The sequence below is a fragment of the Bubalus kerabau genome, chromosome 1 (assembly GCF_029407905.1).
Source record: "Bubalus kerabau isolate K-KA32 ecotype Philippines breed swamp buffalo chromosome 1, PCC_UOA_SB_1v2, whole genome shotgun sequence".
NCBI lineage: Eukaryota > Metazoa > Chordata > Mammalia > Artiodactyla > Bovidae > Bubalus > Bubalus kerabau.
The window spans coordinates 174,058,150-174,075,649 of record NC_073624.1 but is presented as its reverse complement, the minus strand read 5'-3'; the positions used below and the strand labels follow the sequence as shown (position 1 = coordinate 174,075,649).

The following is a 17,500-nucleotide window of genomic DNA, read 5'->3' as shown; positions in this document are numbered from 1 at the left end:
ATTACTTTGCTAGCATGTGAGATGAGTGCAATTGTGTGGTAGTTTGAATATTCTTTGGCATTGCCTTTCTTTGGGATTGGAATGAGAAGCAACCTTTTCCAGTCCTATGGCCACTGCTGAGTTTTCCAAATTTGCTGGTATATCAAGTGCAGCACTTTCACAGCATCATCTTTTAGGATTTGAAATAGCTCAACTGAAATTCCATCACCTCCACTAGCTTTGTTTGTGGTCATGCTTCCTAAGGCCCCCTTGACTTAGCATTCCAGGATGTCTGGCTCTAGGTGAGTGATCACATCATTGTGGTTATCTGGGATGTTTTATGTATAGTTCTGTGTATTCATACTGTGTATGAATACTGCTACAGGGATTCCAACTCCAGCCTGTCTGAGTTCAGGGATGAAGTTATGGGATCCTCCACCCGTCATCTGGGATCAGTTCATAATTTTAAAATATACAATTTAAAAATATACAATTCTGTGTCATTAAGGATAATTCACATTGTTATACAACCATCACCATTGTTCATTTCCAGAATTTTTTCCATCATCACTGATCAGACATGCTGACAAGTTTGCCCACTGCTGTGCCGAAGTGTTAATCTGGAGGCTAGGCCAGGTAAATATAGGAGCAGGCCAGGGCTGCACTGCCCCTAAGAAGGGCCACATAAGGTCAGGAAGGGCAACTGAGAAGCAGGTGGTCTGGAGTTAGAGGATGGAGAGCGGACAGCCAGCCAGACTGCTGAACAGAGTGAAATATGGGAGGAGCCAGCTCTGAGTGCTGACCAGCTTGTGTATGCCATTAGGAAAGGCACTTCCCCTCCTGGAGCTGAAAGTGGTTTCAGCTGAGAAACAGACAACAGCACCTACCCCACGATGAGCGCTTAAAATGCACCAGGCTCTGTTGGAGTGACACTCACAAGTGCCCTTTGGGGTGGATACTGTGGTTTGGTCCCATTTGCCAGATGGGAAACTGAGGGCTCAGCGAAGTTAAAAAGAATTAAGAACACTACAACTATGGGCTGTGCTGCTTGGCAATATTTATTTCTCCATTTTACACTGAATGCCCCAGTGTCTCCCAAGAGGACCCTGGAAACAATAATGGAGGAAATCATCAGGCATTGGCATGCTCTCCAAAAGCCTCTAAGAACTAGGTCACCCAAAAAATTGGAAGCCAGTTGATTACCTTGGGGTGGTCTCTCAACATATAGTCCATGTAGCAAGCCCATTGAAAATGTTCTAGTTCTGTGATGGAAACAATGACCCCGGCCTGACCCTCACCATATGGGACCTGGGATGTGTCTTGCCCTCTCTTTTCCTCACTTTGCTCATCCATAAAATGGGATAATAACAGCATTTACCCAAGAGCCTAGGCCTAGACCAAAGAAGATGCCATTATCATGGGGATCATTATTAATGGTTTTACAAGAGTTTAATCTACATAATCCCTTTCCTTTAGACATCTATGTTGTTTACAGTTCATGGAATTTTAAGCCACACTGGGAGGAACCCCACTATTCATTAGCTGGCAACTGCTAATATATATATTAGTTAGCTATTGCTGCCTATTGTGGCATAACAAAGTGGCTTAATAAAAGGAGCAGTTATTATTTCATAGTTTCTGATTGCTAAGTCTGGTATGTTTTAACTGGTTCTCTGTTCAGGGGCCCATGAGGCTGTAGTCAAAATGTTGGGTGGGCTATGTCCTCACCCAGAAGCTCACCTGAAGAAGGCTCTGTGTCCGAGCTCCTTCAGCTTGTTGGTAGAACTCATTTTTTGGTGGTTGTAAGACTGAGGTTCCTACTTCCTTGCTGTCACTGGGGGGCAATCTCAGGCACTGGCCACGTGGCCCCCTCCATCTCAGTAATAGAAACCTCCCTTGTGTTGAATCCCTCTGATTTCCTCTTCTATAGCCAGCAGGGTTGGGCCTACCCAGATTATCCCCATATCTTAAGGTCAACCGTGCCCAGTGACAACACAATCATGGGACCGAGATACACCGCATTCCCCATCCAGGCATGATGCAGGATGAGAAATCTCAGGAACGCCTTAAATTTTCTGCAACACACAGCCCTGAGAGACGCATTGCTGCACATCTGTCCCACAGCTTCCTGAAAGTTGAGTTGCTAGGTCAGAGCAAATGGACCTTGGGGATTTTGAAGCAAACAGTTTTGCAACAGAAGGAACATGAAGATCCCTGAGAACTCTGTTTGGAGCTGGCCCCTCTGCATGGTGGGGTGGCCAGCAAGCAGTCTGCTCCAACCGCTCTCTTAGCTGGCCACCTCAGAGCCAGCAAGTCCACCTTCGGGGGCCTCAGAGCTTATTTGTGCAATAGGGAGACTCACATCTCTTCTCGGGATGAGGCCAAAGACACCTGTTGTCAGGAATCGCTAAGACCATTGTCAGGTTTGGTAATTCACTAGGACACACAGAACTCAGAAAAGCTCTTATATTCATGGCTGTGTTAATCACAGTGAAAGGATACAGTCTAGGATGAGCAAAGGAAAAGGATGCAGAAGGCAGAAGCCAAGAGAAACCAGGCACAAGCTTCTGGTTGCACACAGCACTTAATTCTCCCAGCAACGATCGTGACAGCACACACAGAATACGGCCATCCAGGGAAGCACACTCAAGCCTTGGCCAGGGTTTTTGTGGAGGAGGAGGGGTCAGTCATGTAGATATGGCTGATCACCCATCCAGAGACTGAGCTGATACCATGTGACCAAAAGCCCCTACCCTATTTTTCTCTCTTTTTTTTGGGGGGTGGGGGGAGCGGGGCGGGGGCAGATGGCATGTGAGATCTTAGTTTCCTGACCAGGAAATGAACCTGTGTCCTTCGGATTGGAAGTGCGGTGTCTTAACCACTGAACCATCAGGGAAGTCCCCCCCCACCCACCCTAAATCATATTGTTATTGTGGACTATTTGGCATGGCCCATGGCAACAAAGGTTCGTCTAGTCAAGGCTATGGTTTTTCCTGTGGTCATGTATGGATGTGAGAGTTGGACTGTGAAGAAGGCTGAGCACCGAAGAATTGATGCTTTTGAACTGTGGTGTTGGAGAAGACTCTTGCGAGTCCCTTGGACTGCAAGGAGATCCAACCAGTCCATTCTGAAGGAGATCAGATCAGCTCAGATAAGATCAGTCGCTCAGTCTTGTCCGACTCTTTGCAACCCCATGAATCGCAGCACGCCAGGCCTCCCTGTCCATCACCAACTCCCGGAGTTCACCCAGACCCACGTCCATCGAGTCAGTGATGCCATCCAGCCATCTCATCCTCTGTCGTCCCCTTCTCCTCCTGCCCCCAATCCCTCCCAGCATCAGAGTCTTTTCCAGTGAGTCAACTCTTCTCATGAGGTGGCCAAAGTACAGGAGTTTCAGCTTTAACATCATTCCTTCCAAAGAAATCCCAGGGCTGATCTCCTTCAGAATGGACTGGGATTTCTTTGGAAGGAATGATGCTAAAGCTGAAACTCCAGTACTTTGGCCACCTCATGCGAAGAGTTGACTCACTGGAAAAGACTCTGATGCTGGGAGGGATTGGGGGCAGGAGGAGAAGGGGACGACAGAGGATGAGATGGCTGGATGGCATCACTGACTCGATGGACGTGGGTCTGGGTGAACTCCGGGAATTGGTGATGGACAGGGAGGCCTGGCCTGCTGCGATTCATGGGGTCGCAAAGAGTCGGACACGACTGAGCGACTGAACTGAACTGAACTGATGGCCTCAGGTAAACTGATACTCTTATCAGTCAGGACATTCCAAGAGTCTAGAAGTGACCTCTCAGGTGCCAGTCAAGGGCCAGTCCTTTAAATGTGCAGGGTTTGCACAACCCATGCCTTTAGTTTCTTCTTTACTGCTCTACAGATGGGGTTGTAAGAGCCCTCATGGCTCCAGAGGAGGTACCAGGGAAGGCCTTGATTGGGTCACTGTGGGTCACATGACCGCCCAGGAGCCAATCACTGTGGCCAGACCGCTGGACTGCTCTGATTGGTCAGGCCTGAGATGCGGATCCACCCCTGAAGGCTGGTGGGGCACCAGCCTCATCTGTGTGGTAAGGAGTAAAGGTGATTTCTACCAGGAGGAGAAATAGAGAACAGGCATTCAAAGCCACTGATGATGCTACACTGGGTGACCCCAGCCAGCACTCAAGTTGTCCTTTAGGGAAGATGTGAGATGGAGGCGTGTAAAGGTCACCCTGTTGAAGTGTTCAGGAGACGTGAGCTTTCACACACAAAGCTCATTCTTCCGTGTTCACTTCCAATTCATGGCCCACTGCAAGTCGCACCCCTTGAGGGCAAGGGCCAGGCTGAGTCATCACTCAAGACAGGGTACACAGAAGGCACTGGTATACATTTTGATAAGAAAGAAAATCCATCCATCCAATCTCTGAGCACAGCACACGCTGTCCAGCCAGCACACCTTTGCACATAACCATGTCTGAAATCGGGAGTAAGCACCGTCTGACACCCCCCACAGGCCTCCTGTGTCCTTAGGGTAACCTCATTGCCCCTCCAGGGGATGGATATACTAAAGTCCCCACCTGGCCCTGGCATTCAAGGCCTTTCTCACCTCTTGGCCTTAACCTGCAGTAAGATGCAGAAACAGCTGCCTGGACTCTGGAGGCAGGCTGACCTGGGCCAAATCCTGCCTGTTACTTCCAGGTAGTGGGACCCTGGGCAGGACCTGTCTCCTCTCTGAGCTTTCATCTGCTCGGCTAATAATGGGCACAACCAGAGTAACCGTGCACAAGAGGGGCAAAGGAAGGAGGCACAACCAGCCTGACTCCATCATCACTAAAAAGCTAGTCTTCAGGACACGTGAAACCTGCCAAGGGGACACAGAAACCCTCAGCATGGAGCAGAGTCAGAAAAGACTCACAGGTGTGTGGTCAGGTGCTTTTTCTTTTTTAAATATTTATTTACTTGGCTGCTCCAGTCTTAGTTGCAGCATGCAGAATCTTTAATTGTGGTATGCCAACTCTCAGTTGCAGCTTGTGGGATCTAGTTTCCTGATGAGGTATAGAACTTGGGCCCCTGCATTGGGAATGCAGAGTCTTAGCCACTGGGCCGCCAGGGAAGTCCCTCAGTTGCTATTTGACAAAGCTATCATAGTAACTCACTAGGGGAAATAAAGTCTTCCCCACAGATGTTTCTGCAACAGCTGGACACATGCGTGCGTGTTCAGTTGTGCCCAGCTCTTTGCGACCCCATAGACTAGCTGCCAGGCTCCTCTGCCCTGGTATTTTCCAGGCAAGAATACTGGAGTGGGTTGCCATTTCCTACTCCAGGGATTTTCCCCACCCAAGGATCAAACCGGTATCTCTTGCATCTCCTGCATTGGCAGGCAGTTTCTTTACTAACTGCACCACTGGGAAGCCTGACTGGATGGCTATTTGGAAAAATTTGAACCTCAACCCCAACCTCACACCACTTAGAAAAGTTAACTCAAAGTGGCTCCTGGATCTCAATGTAAAAGTTAAAGCCATAAGAGGTTTAAAAGAAAAACCAGAAAATCTCTATAAATGGCTCAGCAAGTTTTGACAAAAAGCATGTGGAATGAAGGGGGAAAAAAGGACAAATTGGACTGCATTAAAGTTTAAATGTCTGTAAAGTGAGACACAAGGTGGGAAATACATTCACAACACACCTGACGAAAGACTTGCCCCGAGTATATGATGATGAAACGGGCACAGAACAAGGCTGCTGCGGGTCCGCGGTGGGCGGACGCCAGTGCGGCACAGCCGGCGCTCGGGAGCGACAGCAGCGACGGCCCTCACAGCCAGGCCAGGAAGTCGCCCCAGCCAGCCCTCAGTCCATCTGGCCACCCCGTCTCAGGCCAGCTTCCCAGCCTGAAACCACAGAGACCGAGCAGAGAAGGGGCATCCTGCCTGAGATGCAGGCCTCCTAGGCCTGGCCAACCCACGGCCCCCACCCCAGCACCTCCCACGGAACCCCGTTCCCGTCAGAGGCCAAGGCAGAAACCCAAGGGGATTGAATGGTGCAGAGTAGGATCAGTTCCAAGCCATGGCCAGATGTGCCCTCAGAGTAATCCAGGTGGCCCCGAGAGGGCCTGGAGCAAGCAGGGCAAAGATCAAGTTTCAAGGCCTGACGGCCACCTTCTGCTGGGTGGCTGTGGCCAGTGGCTTCTCCTCCTGGACTGTAAGGGGGTGTGCACTAAGTCGCTGAATTCACATCCAACTCTGTGATCCTATGGCCTGTAGCCCACTAGGCTCCTCTGTCCATGGGGTTCTCTAAGCAAGAATACTTGAGTGGGTTACCATTTCCTCCTCCAGAGAATCTTCTGAACCCAGGGATCAAACCTGCTTCTTTCACACCTCCTGCATTGGCAGGTGGGTTCTTTACCACTAGCGCCACCTGGGAAGCACTAGTAAGGGGGTGGGCATGAGCCAAACACTTGTGTGGTCTACCTCAGAGATCTCCTTTCCCGGAGGCAGGCTAAAGCAGCAAGAAGGAACTCAGATTGATAAAGGTGCCAAACACTGGCTTTGGCTATTCTGGTTGGGACAGTGGGCAGCGTTTTGGGGTGAAGCTCCTATAGCCCTGGGCTGCCAGGAAGAGATGGGACGCATCTCCTGGAATCAACCCCACCCCTCCCCAGAGGCCCTGCAGGGTCTGGCTCTGCTGAGCACCCACCTTTATCACCTTTGAACATACCGGGTTCCATCCTGCTCCAGGGCCTTTACACCAGCTATGCTGCTGCCCAGATACAGGTCTGTCTGCTTGCTGCACAGCCAGACCTCTGTGGTCACTGAGGGCTCAGCACAGTCCCAGTGAGGTCCCATCAGGGTCCTCCATTGCAGATGAGGCGACAGAATTGAGAGGTGGGGTAAGGAGCACACCTAGCGGTGAACTCCCGAGTCTGACCAGGCACCCTGAGCACAAGGCCCCGCTAGGCCAGGTCTGTTTCCCACTCGGCACAGAGGGTCTGCTGTGGCCTGGGAGCAGACGGGCCCCCTCTAGTCCTGGCTTGGCCACATCCACTGTCCTCTGTGACCCTGTACGTGGCACAAAAGGCCTCTGGCTCAGCCCCAAGTGACGCTAAAAGAAGGTTCCAGAACGAGCAGGGAGCGGGGTGGGAGGCTTTTATTTCACTGTGTGTGGGTGGAGAGGGCCTGGAGAGAGGGCAGCAGGCAGGGCAGGAGGGGCTGGAGGGTGGAAAGGGGCTGGGCAGGGGGAGGGCTGCCCCCAGGCCTGTTGGGAAGAGGATACTGGGACTGATCCCTGCTGGGACCTCACCCCGGGGGTGGGGTGGGAATCGGGTCTGGAGCAATGAGGGCCCCCTTGCTCCGGGCTGGATGTGAGGTCAGGGCCCTGCCTTGCTTTCCTCCAATAGGGCTCAGTCCCTCCTGCTCGCGGGGCCATGTGACCCCCAAACCTCACTGCCCCCGCCCCAGAGGAGGGGGCTAAGCCAGTTAGGGCAGTGGACAGGGAGCCTGGGGGAGTTAGGGAGCACAGGGTGGGGGTCCACGGTGAGTGGAAGGGATGGTGGCCACCTGGGTGGTCAGTTCCTGGCAGCAATGACCACAGAGAGAGCCACGCCCCCCAAGGCGACAGCAGTTGCCCCGAACAGCCACTTCCATGGGATGGACTGTGGATAAAGGAGAGGGAGAAGGCTAGACAGTGGTCAAGACAGATGGCTTGCACCTCAGCTAACAACTACGGTCCCAACGGGCCTCCCAGGAAACCACTGCCTGAAAATGCCTTGCCTGCCTCTTGGAAAACTCCCACACCCGCATCAAAACTCAAGCCAAGTCTCCCCTCCTCTGGTACACCTCCCCTTCCCCTCTGAAGGGAGCCAGCACTCCTCTGCCCGAGCCCTCCTGATTGTGTTGTATCTTCTGCTCTGGGTCTGATCACACAGTGCTGGGGATTCTCTGTGTCCATGTCCCAAGCATGATCCAGCATGACCCAGTTCAGGAAGACACTGATGTTGCAAAATGAAGAAACTCCCTCTGCATGGTGTACCCTGCACACAGCCCTCCTCTGGGAGCTTCCCTGTGCCTGCCCACCCCTGCTCACCCAGGCACCCTTGCCAGGACACTTGGCAGGCAGCCGGCTGGGGTTGCCCAGCATCTTCCGGTACAGGGCGGTCTCCGTGCTCCTCTGGGCCGCATGCTTCTTCACCAGCTTCGAGAGCTCTGCGTGGATCGTCTGTGAGAGAGGGGTGCTTGTGAGAGCAGGGGCAACCACTGCTGCTGGCAGCCTGCTTCCCTGGGGTCCAGGGGCTCGTTGGGGCTGGAACCACTGGGACATGGGAGCTGTCTACTACTCTCCGAGCATTAGCAAAGTGGGGGGTGCTGTCTGCATCCTCTGAGGAAGCCAGAAGATGAGCTGGAGCAAGGGTGGCCAGAAGAAACTTTCCGAGAAGAAATATTCTGGGAAAGAAGCTGAAAACACTGACACTGGCCAGGCTGGCAGTGCCCTTGACCTCTGGAACCCCTGCTGAGGGTGAGAGCCCAGACTGGCTCTGCGGGGGTCAAAAAGGGTCTCAGCAGGCAGGCTGGGGCCCTTCAGTCACATACCCCCTGCTACTGCCCAGATAGAAGCTCTTTAGGGGAGAGCCACAGCAAGAAAGATAAGGGGCAGACTACAAGAGGAACTTACCGACAGGTCAGCATGGCAAGTCTCAGGGTGCCCCCATTCTGCTCACCTTGTTGGAAGGTTCCAGCTTCAGGGCTGCTCTCAAGATGGGGATGGCCTCACTATACTCGCCTTGCTGGGCCAGCACCTGCGGGAGCAAGTGGGGAGTTATCACTTGGACCCAAGCTGGGCCACGTTCTCCTTCAAGAGGTCAGCCCTGCCAGGCTCCCAGTCATCTGACTAGTTCCAAGTCTATCTCCAGCAACTGCCCCAGGGCTCCAGTCACCCCTACACTGCTCCCCGGAGCCCTCAACTACCTGAGCGGCCCGCCAGGCTCGGTGCCCCTTCCCATGAATGTTGGTTTCACTGTGGGCAAGTGGCCCAGGCACTGCTCTCTCCTCCTCCTCCATCACCACCTTGGCTGACTCGAGAAGCCAACCGGATGCTGCCAAAGCTTTGGCCACATTGAATGGTTCAGAGCCAGGCGTGTGACTCAAGCCAGCCAATGAGATCCAGCCAGAACTATGCTGGGAGCACTGGGAGGCCAGTTGCTTAGTGGAAAGGATGGAGACCTGGCACTTTTGGCAGAGCAGGAGGGAGCATCTGGAGAGAGGAGTGTGCCTGAGAAATGAACCCAGCAGGCAGACACAGGTATCTCCACAACACTGCTAACACCTGGATCCAGCCGCGACTGAAGCCAGCTAGGCCTGAAACTTGGCAGGTCCACAAGCCATCAATTCCTTCTGCTTGAATCTGAGTGGGTTTCCATCACCTTCGACCAGCAGACCCAAACAGGTGTGAGGCTACAAGGACAGTCTCATTTCCCACAAGAGGATTCTTTTAAACCCTAAAAAACAGGGACAGCATCTTTTCTCTCCTCATGTTTCTATACCCAGAAAGTACTTTAAAAACACTGGCTGGCCTGCTCAGTAAAAGTGAAGTCGCTCAGTCATCTCCAACTCTTTGCAGCCCCATGGACTGTAGCCTACTAGGCTCCTCCGTCCACGGGATTTTCGAGGCAAGAATGCTGGAGTGGGTTGCCATTTCCTTCTCCAGGTCTCTGACAAACGCACTAAGTGACCCAGCATTTGCTTATGCCTAGTTTCCTCAGTTTACTGCTAAAAAATACTGAAGGCACCCCCTCTCCCAGCAGAGTGAGGATGAACAGAGATAAGGACAAAAGCAATTCAGGTCAGGTCCACTCTGGCCAAGCTCCCCACCATGCTCCACCTGCACTTACTCAGCACCTACTGTGTGCCTGGCTGTATTTGCAGCACTAGAGATGTAGCAGTGAATGAGACATACAAAGGGCTTCCCAGATGGCTCAATGGTAAAGAATCCCCCTGCAATGCAGGAGCCACAGGAGACGCAGGTTCAATTCCTAGGTCAGGAAGATCCCCTGGAGGAGGGCACGGCAACCCACTCCAGTATTCTTTTGCCTGGAGAATCCCAAGGACAGGGGAGCCTGGTGGGCTATAGTCCATAGGGTCGCAAAGAGTCGAACACGACTGAAGCGACTTAGCACGCATGCATACGACATACAAAATCCCCACCTTCTGGGAAGGGAAATGCACAAAAGGCATGACACCTCCCATGCTGACAGTGACAAGGCAAACAGGAAGACAGGGCAGAGGGGTTGTAGGGAGGCCTTCCTGAGGAGGTGACATCACAGCAAAGGCTTTAAGAAGATGAAGGAAAGACTCATGGGAGTAAATAGGGTATGGACAGCCCATGCAAAGGCACTGGGGCAGCAGCAGACCTAGCCCAGTAACAACCAAGAGTAGACTGGAAGGTGATGGCAGGGCGAAAGACCAGATGGCTTACAGCCTTGAAGTCCACGAGAAGAACCCAGCTTTTACTGAGGGAAATGGCAGTCACAAAGAGTTATATGCGAGGAACAATTACGCATGGGCCAGGTTGCAGTGCCGGGGAACAGAGGGAACCTAAGACCCAGGGCTCAGCTCAAACGTGGCCTCAGTCAAGGAACTGCTGTGACCTAAGCCACACCCCTGCACCTATCTGAACCTCAGTTTTCCCATCTGTACCCCGGGGAACTTGGTTGGCTGATGCTTATGCCCTTCTCAAGTCTGGGGTGGGAGACCAGCCTCACTGCCCTGGGATGGGGAGCCAGCCTGCCCGCTGGGAGCCTGCGGGCTGCAGCTCACCTTGCCCTTGCGGAAGAGCGCCTTGATGTTGTCAGGCTGGTGCTCCAGCACGAGGCTGCAGGAGCGCAGCGCTGCGCGGTAGTGATCCAGCTTCAGCTGCGAGGCCGCCAGGTTGTTCAGACACTTCACCTTCAGCTGCAGGAGCTGCTCCTCCTCCTCGAATGTCATGTCCACTGAGGGGGACAGCACACAGCCACAGCTGCTGTGACCATGCCTCAGCCCTCCCCCCAGCCATCCAGCTGTAGAGGGACTAAGCGACCCAGGCCGGGCCCACCCCTCCGCACCTGGTGGTGGAGGAGACTCGGGGGAAGGGTCTCTGAGTGTCCCAGTGACAGGAGGCAGGGATTTCCAAGCTCCCAATGCCGTGGGACCTCTACCACCTACTCCTTGAGGAGACTCAGGCCTCTCTGGCCTCAGCTTTCCCATCCTAACACAGGCCAAGACCAGCACCATCCTCAGGGCACTCCTAAGGAGTCTACAAAATGGAGTCTAAGTGAACAAGGGCCTGATCACAGGACACGTGGATTGACAATGTCTGCAGTCAACCACATTTTAAACATCTATCTGCACTCCATAACATTCCACTGACCTGGGATATAAGTCTAGAGATACCTAAGGAGGCTTAGTCACCCAGGTGGCTCAGTGGTTAAGAATCTGCCTGCCAAGCAGGAGATGCAGGTTTGATCCTTGGCTCGGGAAGATCCCCTGGAGAAGGAAATGGCAACGCATTCCAGTTTTCTTGCCTAGGAAATTCCATGGACAGAGGAGCCTGGTGGGCCACAGTCTATGGGGTCGCAAAAGAGTTGGCCACAACTGAGGGACTAAACCTCCACCACCAGTGATACCTATAGGCTAGGCATAGTTGAACATCTACCCAGATTCTAGAATTTTCTAGAACATTTTGAATCTGGGGCCCTCTGTGGCTTGACGTTTCTAGCACTAGTGGGTATGGCTGTGCAGGGAGGTGCTGGGATTTGACCTGGCGGTCACCTTTGGCACTGGAAGTGATGGCCTTGATGGCGAGGTCGTAGGAGTTGGCGGCCAGCACGAAGTCGGCCCGCTGATAGTGAGCATTGCCACACTCCCGCTTCCGGTTGGCCAGGGCCACACGCTCCTGCCCCGTGAGCATCTCCAGGTCAGGCCCATCCACAGCAGTCTTCAGAGTCACCTCCAGGCACAGGGCCGCATGCGGGGGGATGTATGGGCTCCTGCTGGGGGATGGGGTGGGAACAGCACTCAGACCCAGCGGCCGCCGTGACTGAACCCCCAGGCACACCGGGGTGGCTCAGGAGCGGGCGGGAAAGGGCTGTCACCCCCTCCTCAGGAGAACACAAGGGAAGGTAACTATTGCTCCCCTTGAGCTCCGTGACCTGGGGCAGGAGTTCCCTTCGCTGAGCCTCAGACTCCTTTTCTATAAAGTGTGTGGGCAGATGGGATGAGATGGGGGAACAACCTGTCCCACCCACTCCTGTATCCCCACAGGGACCCCTGTAAGCAGCAGGTTCTCACCTGCCCTGGGGGCCATAGCAGTACTTGGAGTCAGCAGTGACCATAGCCGTCTCCCCCACGTCCATGAGCGGAACACTGAGATCCAGGGCCTGGGAGGGTGGGGGGAGCAGAACTAGTGGAGTGGGTCGAGGCGCAGCACAGCAGTGCCCGCACACCCCACCACGACCAGCGCATCCCCCAGCTCACCCCCGCCCCGCCCCTCTTCTCACCTGGATGACGTCGCAGTCGCCCAGGGTGAACACCAGCTCCGGCTCCTCCTGTACCCGCGTGCCATTCTCCAGCGACGTCTGCAGCCGCACAGTGACCACCTGGCCCTTGGTCGGGCGGCTGGAGCCCGGTGGGCCTGGAACCAGCGTCTTCTTCCTCAACAGCCCATTCCCTGCCAAGGAGAGGGAACAAACAGCCTGTCACCGAGCGGCTCAGATGAGTGGCTGCCCCCTGGGCAAACTCTCCCCTCACCAGCAGCTCTGCCTCTCCTGGGGGTGGCACAGCACTAGGGCACAAGCTGAGTTTTCAGTGGCCCCTCTCCCACTGACTGCACAGGTGATCCCATGCCTCTGGGCCCCAGTGTCCCTGGCTGGACACTGGGCATGAAAGTATTGATTTGGGGACTGACAATACTGGCCCTGGGATGGGCTCAGTGAATGCTGGCTGGTCTGTTATCTTAAGAAAATCAAGCGGGGGCGGGGGAGGGGACATCCCTGTAGGTCCAGTGGTTAAGAATCCACCTTCAGGGTTTTGATGCAGGGTTTGATCCCTGGTTGGGGAGCTAAGATCCTACATGCTGCAGGGCAACGAAGCCCATGGACTGCCACTGCTGAGCCGGCTCACCCCAGCTAGAGAAGCTCACACTCCACGACAAAGAATCTGTGCACAGCAGTGAAGATCAAGCACAGCCAAAACTTACGAATGAATAAATGAGGCTTCCCTGGTGGCTCAGTGGTAAAGAATCCACCTGCCAATGCAGGAAATATGGGCTCAACCCCTGATCTGGGAAGATCCCACACGCCACAAAGCAAGTAAGCCCATGTGCCACAGCTATTGAGCCTGCGCTCCAGAGCCCGGGAGCTGTAACTGCTGAAGCCTGTGCTCAGCAACAAGAGAAGCCAGAACAATGAGAAGCCCACGCACTAAACCTGGGGAGTAGCCCCTGCTCGCCAAAACTAGAGTAAAGCCAGAGCAGCCATGAAGACCCAGCACAGCCAAAAACAAATTAATTCAAAAGAAAACTTTGGTATAAAAATAAATCTAGTTAATTGTTAAATTAAAAATAATTTTTAAAAAGAAAATGGAGTTCCCTGGTGGCCTAATGGTTAGGATTCTGCACTTTCACTGCTGGGGGCCAGGTTCAATCCCTCGTCAGGGAACTGAGATCCCACAAGCGGCCAAAAGAAGAGGAGAAGAAGAAAAAACATCTCGGCTCAGTGAGGGCAAAGGGCTGAGAAAAGCCCTCCTGCCTATCACAATCAAGGCAGCAGGGATGCCCAGAAAAGAGACTGGAGCCCTACCGTGTCCCCTCTCCTTTGGTTCCAATCTCAGCCCTGAGACATCTGGGTCTTAGTTTACCCAGCCATGAAATGGGGTGGCTGGGGCTTCTCCTGGTGACACCCAATGATTAGCCTGCTTGGTTAATAGAGTACCTGTGATGCCAGGAGTGTGTCCCAACTAAAGCACGACATCACACGGAAAGACCTAAAAGCAAAAGTAACCCCTAGTTCCCCCCTCCAGCCACCAAGGAGACCACTACGTTCCTCTCCATACCCCAAACAATTTTAGGGATGACCAGATGGCCACAGCCAACACCTACTGAGTACCAGGCACAAGGCCCCAGGCCCTCACAAATCCACTCAAGGAGCCCCCACAATGATGACACCCACAGTCATCCCATTACAACTGCTGGGGTGATAGAGGGCTTATACGTAAGGGGCACAAGAGACTGACGTCATCTGCAGCCACCCAGTGTACAAGAAGTACCTGTATTCTATAAGTCCCCAGGTCTGGAAAACAATGCTGTGAGTCTGAGTAGATCCCAGTCTAAAGATAAAGGGCAAGGAGATCTATTCATATTGTGGAATATTCTAGAGTGTTCCAATTTTCTGCAGTGCTCCCACACTTATACCTGCTCCTGCATCCAGTTTCAGAATCACTTATCTAGTGGATGCCGAGGGATCCCGTGTCTTGAGGCTTCTGGACACTAATAGTGGATATGTTGGTAGGATCTCAACTAGGCGTTGTCTCTTGCCCGGGGAAACTCTGGGTAAATCACAGCTTCTCTCAAGGCCTCAGTTTCCTCGTCTAGAAGCCTGAATTCTGGCCTCAGAGAGTGGCTGGCTCGAATATAAACAAACAGAGCCATCTTCATGCTCACAGAGGGAGCAGGGCAGTCCTTCCCGTCAGTAGAGAAGAACTTCCCAAACTTTAACAGAGCCAAGGGGGCTGTGCAACCTTGGACAAGTGCCTTCACCTCTCTGAGCCTGTTTCCCTAACTGTCAAACAGGGATATGGTAGGAATTACATCACAGGGTTGCTGTGAGGATAAAATTAGAGGATGCACAGGCCTGGCACGGAACCACTGCTTAGTAAACATCACCTGGTGTTTGTTTTTTTTTAGGCATAGTAAAGTCTGTATCTGTAGTGGAGGTGAAAGCAGTACCAACTTGGTTTTACTGTTGTCTGTATCGTTTGATCATTAACAGAGATAGCAGCGATGTACCATCATTGTGTGGACATCAGCATTCCCTGGTGTTCTCGGCATCAGAACGAGCAGTACTGTTTATTTTCCAGAGTTGCCGTGATGCAGTGGAGGTGCAGGGTGCACATATGGGTTCTCCTAGTTCCCCTCTTGCAGGGCTTTTTCTTAACACTGAGCACACTAATGAAGACTATGAATGGGATGTTCCACAGATCTATTTGACCTTAGAACACAGTTTTGGGGGCGTGGGTCAGGCACTGGTCGGACAAATGCCAAGAACAGGAATGGGGGTTGAGAGCTCTGTGTGGCTCTGAGCAGGTGATTCAGCGTCTCTGAGCCCTGTTAGCAGCTCTGAGAAAACAAGTCGTGTGTGTGTGTGTGTGACAGAGAGAGAGACAAGAAAAGGGCTCATAAACATGAAGAGGCTCAAGCAATTGCCTGTGGCTAGTGATCACCGTGGTTACCACGTTTTACTTCCAATCTCCTTCACGACAGAGATGGGGAAACCCGAGGCTCAGGAGAGGAGAAGGCCTAGGCCAAGGTCACTCCCAAACCTGAGCTGTCTGGGCACCATGGGTCAACCCAAGACACCCCTGCTCCTTACCCAGGATGTCCAGCCACTCGTCGGGGGCCGGGGCGGGCTCAGGCTCGGGCTCCATGGCGGCCAGGAACTCTCGGGCCAGGGCCCCGGGCTGCTCGGCCTCCTCCAGTGGGGGCTGCCCCACATCCTCAAGTGGCGGCAGTTCACTCAGGTCCTCCTCTTCTTCCTCCTCCTCGCCCTCAGCGTCTTCCACCCCGTCCAGCACCTCGAAGTCCTCAAGTGGTGGGACCCCAGCAGGTGGCGGGGCAGTGGGCTCAGGGTCTGCAGCAGAGGGCTCAGCACAGGATGCCATGCTGCTGGGGGGATGGGAACTGGCCCTGGGGAGGGTAATGGATGGGGGTAAGAATTCCACCACACCCCTCAAATCTCCTCTGCCTCCATTCCCCACAGTGCCCATCACTTGCTGTGTGACTCTGGGGCTCCAGGCCTTAGTTTCCTCATCTGTACAGTGGGTAGAGTAACAATCCTGGTTTGTTCCAAGGACTTAACAACCCACTCACCAAACCCTGGCATCAGGTTCAATCAGCAGTAGCTATTATTAGAGTTAATTATTATTTAATCTTTATAAACACCCTGGGAAGTAGAGAACATCCCCTTGCAGAAAAGGAAATTGAGGCCCAGAGTGGCAAAGCCATTTGCCCAAGGTCACAGAGCAAGGCAACCACAGGATGCAGGATTTGGAACCTGGGGCTTTATCTGCCCAGAGTGGGTGCTGGGATTTTTTTCTGGGGGACAACCCCGAGATTTTGGGGAGGCTATTTTTAGAGCCCAAGAGAAAAATAAAGTGAATCTTTACCAGGGCTCCCCACCTTCAGTTGTCCCGTCTCCTAAGGGGAGCCTCCCAGAAACCCCAAGGCAAACCACCCCCCAACACCAGGGACCGTGTCCCAAACCATTCCCTAGAGCCCCTTCTTCTCTCCTCAGGCCTTCTGACCACCTTCGAAGTAGCCTACCCTTTACAGAAGTGGTCGAGACCCCCACGGCTTCTTTCCTGGACCATCAAGAACTGACTCCCTCCCCTAGGCCCCAAGCTCTGGAAGGTGGTAAAGCCGTCATTATAGCCCACAGCATCTCCTCCCTAACTCTCACCTGCCTGCTCCTTCCGGGCTCGGGTCCCCTTTTCTGAGACCCTCCCAGCCCCAACCCCCACAATCCCCTGCGCTCGCATAAATAGCCCTCCCCCAACCCCAACCACCGCCCCCAGCCCGGGCCAGCTTCCCCCACAGCTGGTCTGTCGCCCCTAAACACTTTGATCTCCCCAGACGCCCCCTTCCCAATCCCATAACACCCTACGCTCTCCAGACGCCCCCTGCCCCAGCCTGGCCCTCCGTCAACCTCCCACCCCAGTCCCCAACGCCCCACGCCTATTTGACGCCACCAGTCTGGGGCTCCCGACCCCCCGCAACCCTCGGGCACCCCTGGCCCTGCACGACTCAGCCGGCAGCGCCCCCACCCGCTGCTCTTGACCCTCCGTGGCCCCCACTCCTGGTCGCCCCTACCAGGTAGCACCCCCTCGGGCACTCCGACCCCCCGCGCCCCCCAGCTCGCCTCCCCCGCGGCCCTTCACCCCGCCTAGCAGTCGCAGCCCCCGCCGCGCCGGGCCCTGGACTAGCCCAGGCCCGGGCAGTGCTTCGGGCCGACGCGGCCCCGCTGGCGCCCCGGGACACGTGCCTCCGGCTCCGGGACCCCAGCCTGGGGTCCTGCGCCCCCCTCCCCGCCCCCAGCCGCGGCCGCCGCGCCTCGGGAACCAGGCTCTGGCGCCCAGCCCCGCCCTCACCGCACCCATTGGACGCCGCCGTAGTGACTACAGCGTCCATTGGTTTGCGCGCACATCCGTCTCCGGTACAGGCACCGCCCCCTTCCTGCTTGTATCAGCGGGGCGTTCTTAAAGGGGCAGAGGCCGCCGCGCCACCCCCCGAACGGGGGCGGGGCGG

General features: G+C 54.3%; 2 protein-coding genes across 5 annotated transcripts in view; one reads left to right on the top strand and one right to left on the bottom strand.

The window, feature by feature from the left end:
- The window catches only part of KXD1 (KxDL motif containing 1), a 265,201-nt gene that overhangs the window by 220,728 nt on the left and 26,973 nt on the right, over positions 1 to 17,500 (top strand). The gene's annotated exons all lie outside the window — the stretch shown is intronic.
- On the bottom strand, positions 7,087 to 17,370 carry FKBP8 (FKBP prolyl isomerase 8). 4 transcript variants are annotated; one of them, XM_055541043.1, is made up of 9 exons: positions 17,349 to 17,370; positions 15,570 to 15,883; positions 12,483 to 12,652; positions 12,274 to 12,362; positions 11,755 to 11,975; positions 10,765 to 10,937; positions 8,670 to 8,747; positions 8,039 to 8,170; positions 7,087 to 7,607 (listed from the first exon to the last, which is right to left on the bottom strand). In XM_055541043.1, the coding sequence occupies exons 2-9, from the start codon at positions 15,856 to 15,858 to the stop codon at positions 7,521 to 7,523; spliced, it is 1,239 nt and encodes a 412-aa protein (XP_055397018.1). In that variant the 5' UTR covers positions 15,859 to 15,883; positions 17,349 to 17,370; the 3' UTR covers positions 7,087 to 7,520. The 4 variants fall into 4 exon arrangements, with proteins under 4 accessions (XP_055397018.1, XP_055397021.1, XP_055397028.1 ...); XM_055541046.1 differs by lacking the exon at positions 17,349 to 17,370 and adding an exon at positions 17,238 to 17,333; XM_055541053.1 differs by lacking the exon at positions 17,349 to 17,370 and adding an exon at positions 17,134 to 17,261.

Bases quoted from the DNA above. Each gene is read 5' to 3' on its own strand.
- FKBP8 (XM_055541043.1), bottom strand. From the start codon at position 15,858: ATGGCATCCTGTGCTGAGCCCTCTGCTGCAGACCCTGAGCCCACTGCC. The intron at 12,653-15,569 runs GTAAGGAGCAGG...TCTCCTTGGCAG, and splicing joins CGAGTGGCTGGACATCCTGG to GGAATGGGCTGTTGAGGAAG. The intron at 11,976-12,273 runs GTGAGAACCTGC...CCCATCCCCCAG, and splicing joins TGCTATGGCCCCCAGGGCAG to CAGGAGCCCATACATCCCCC.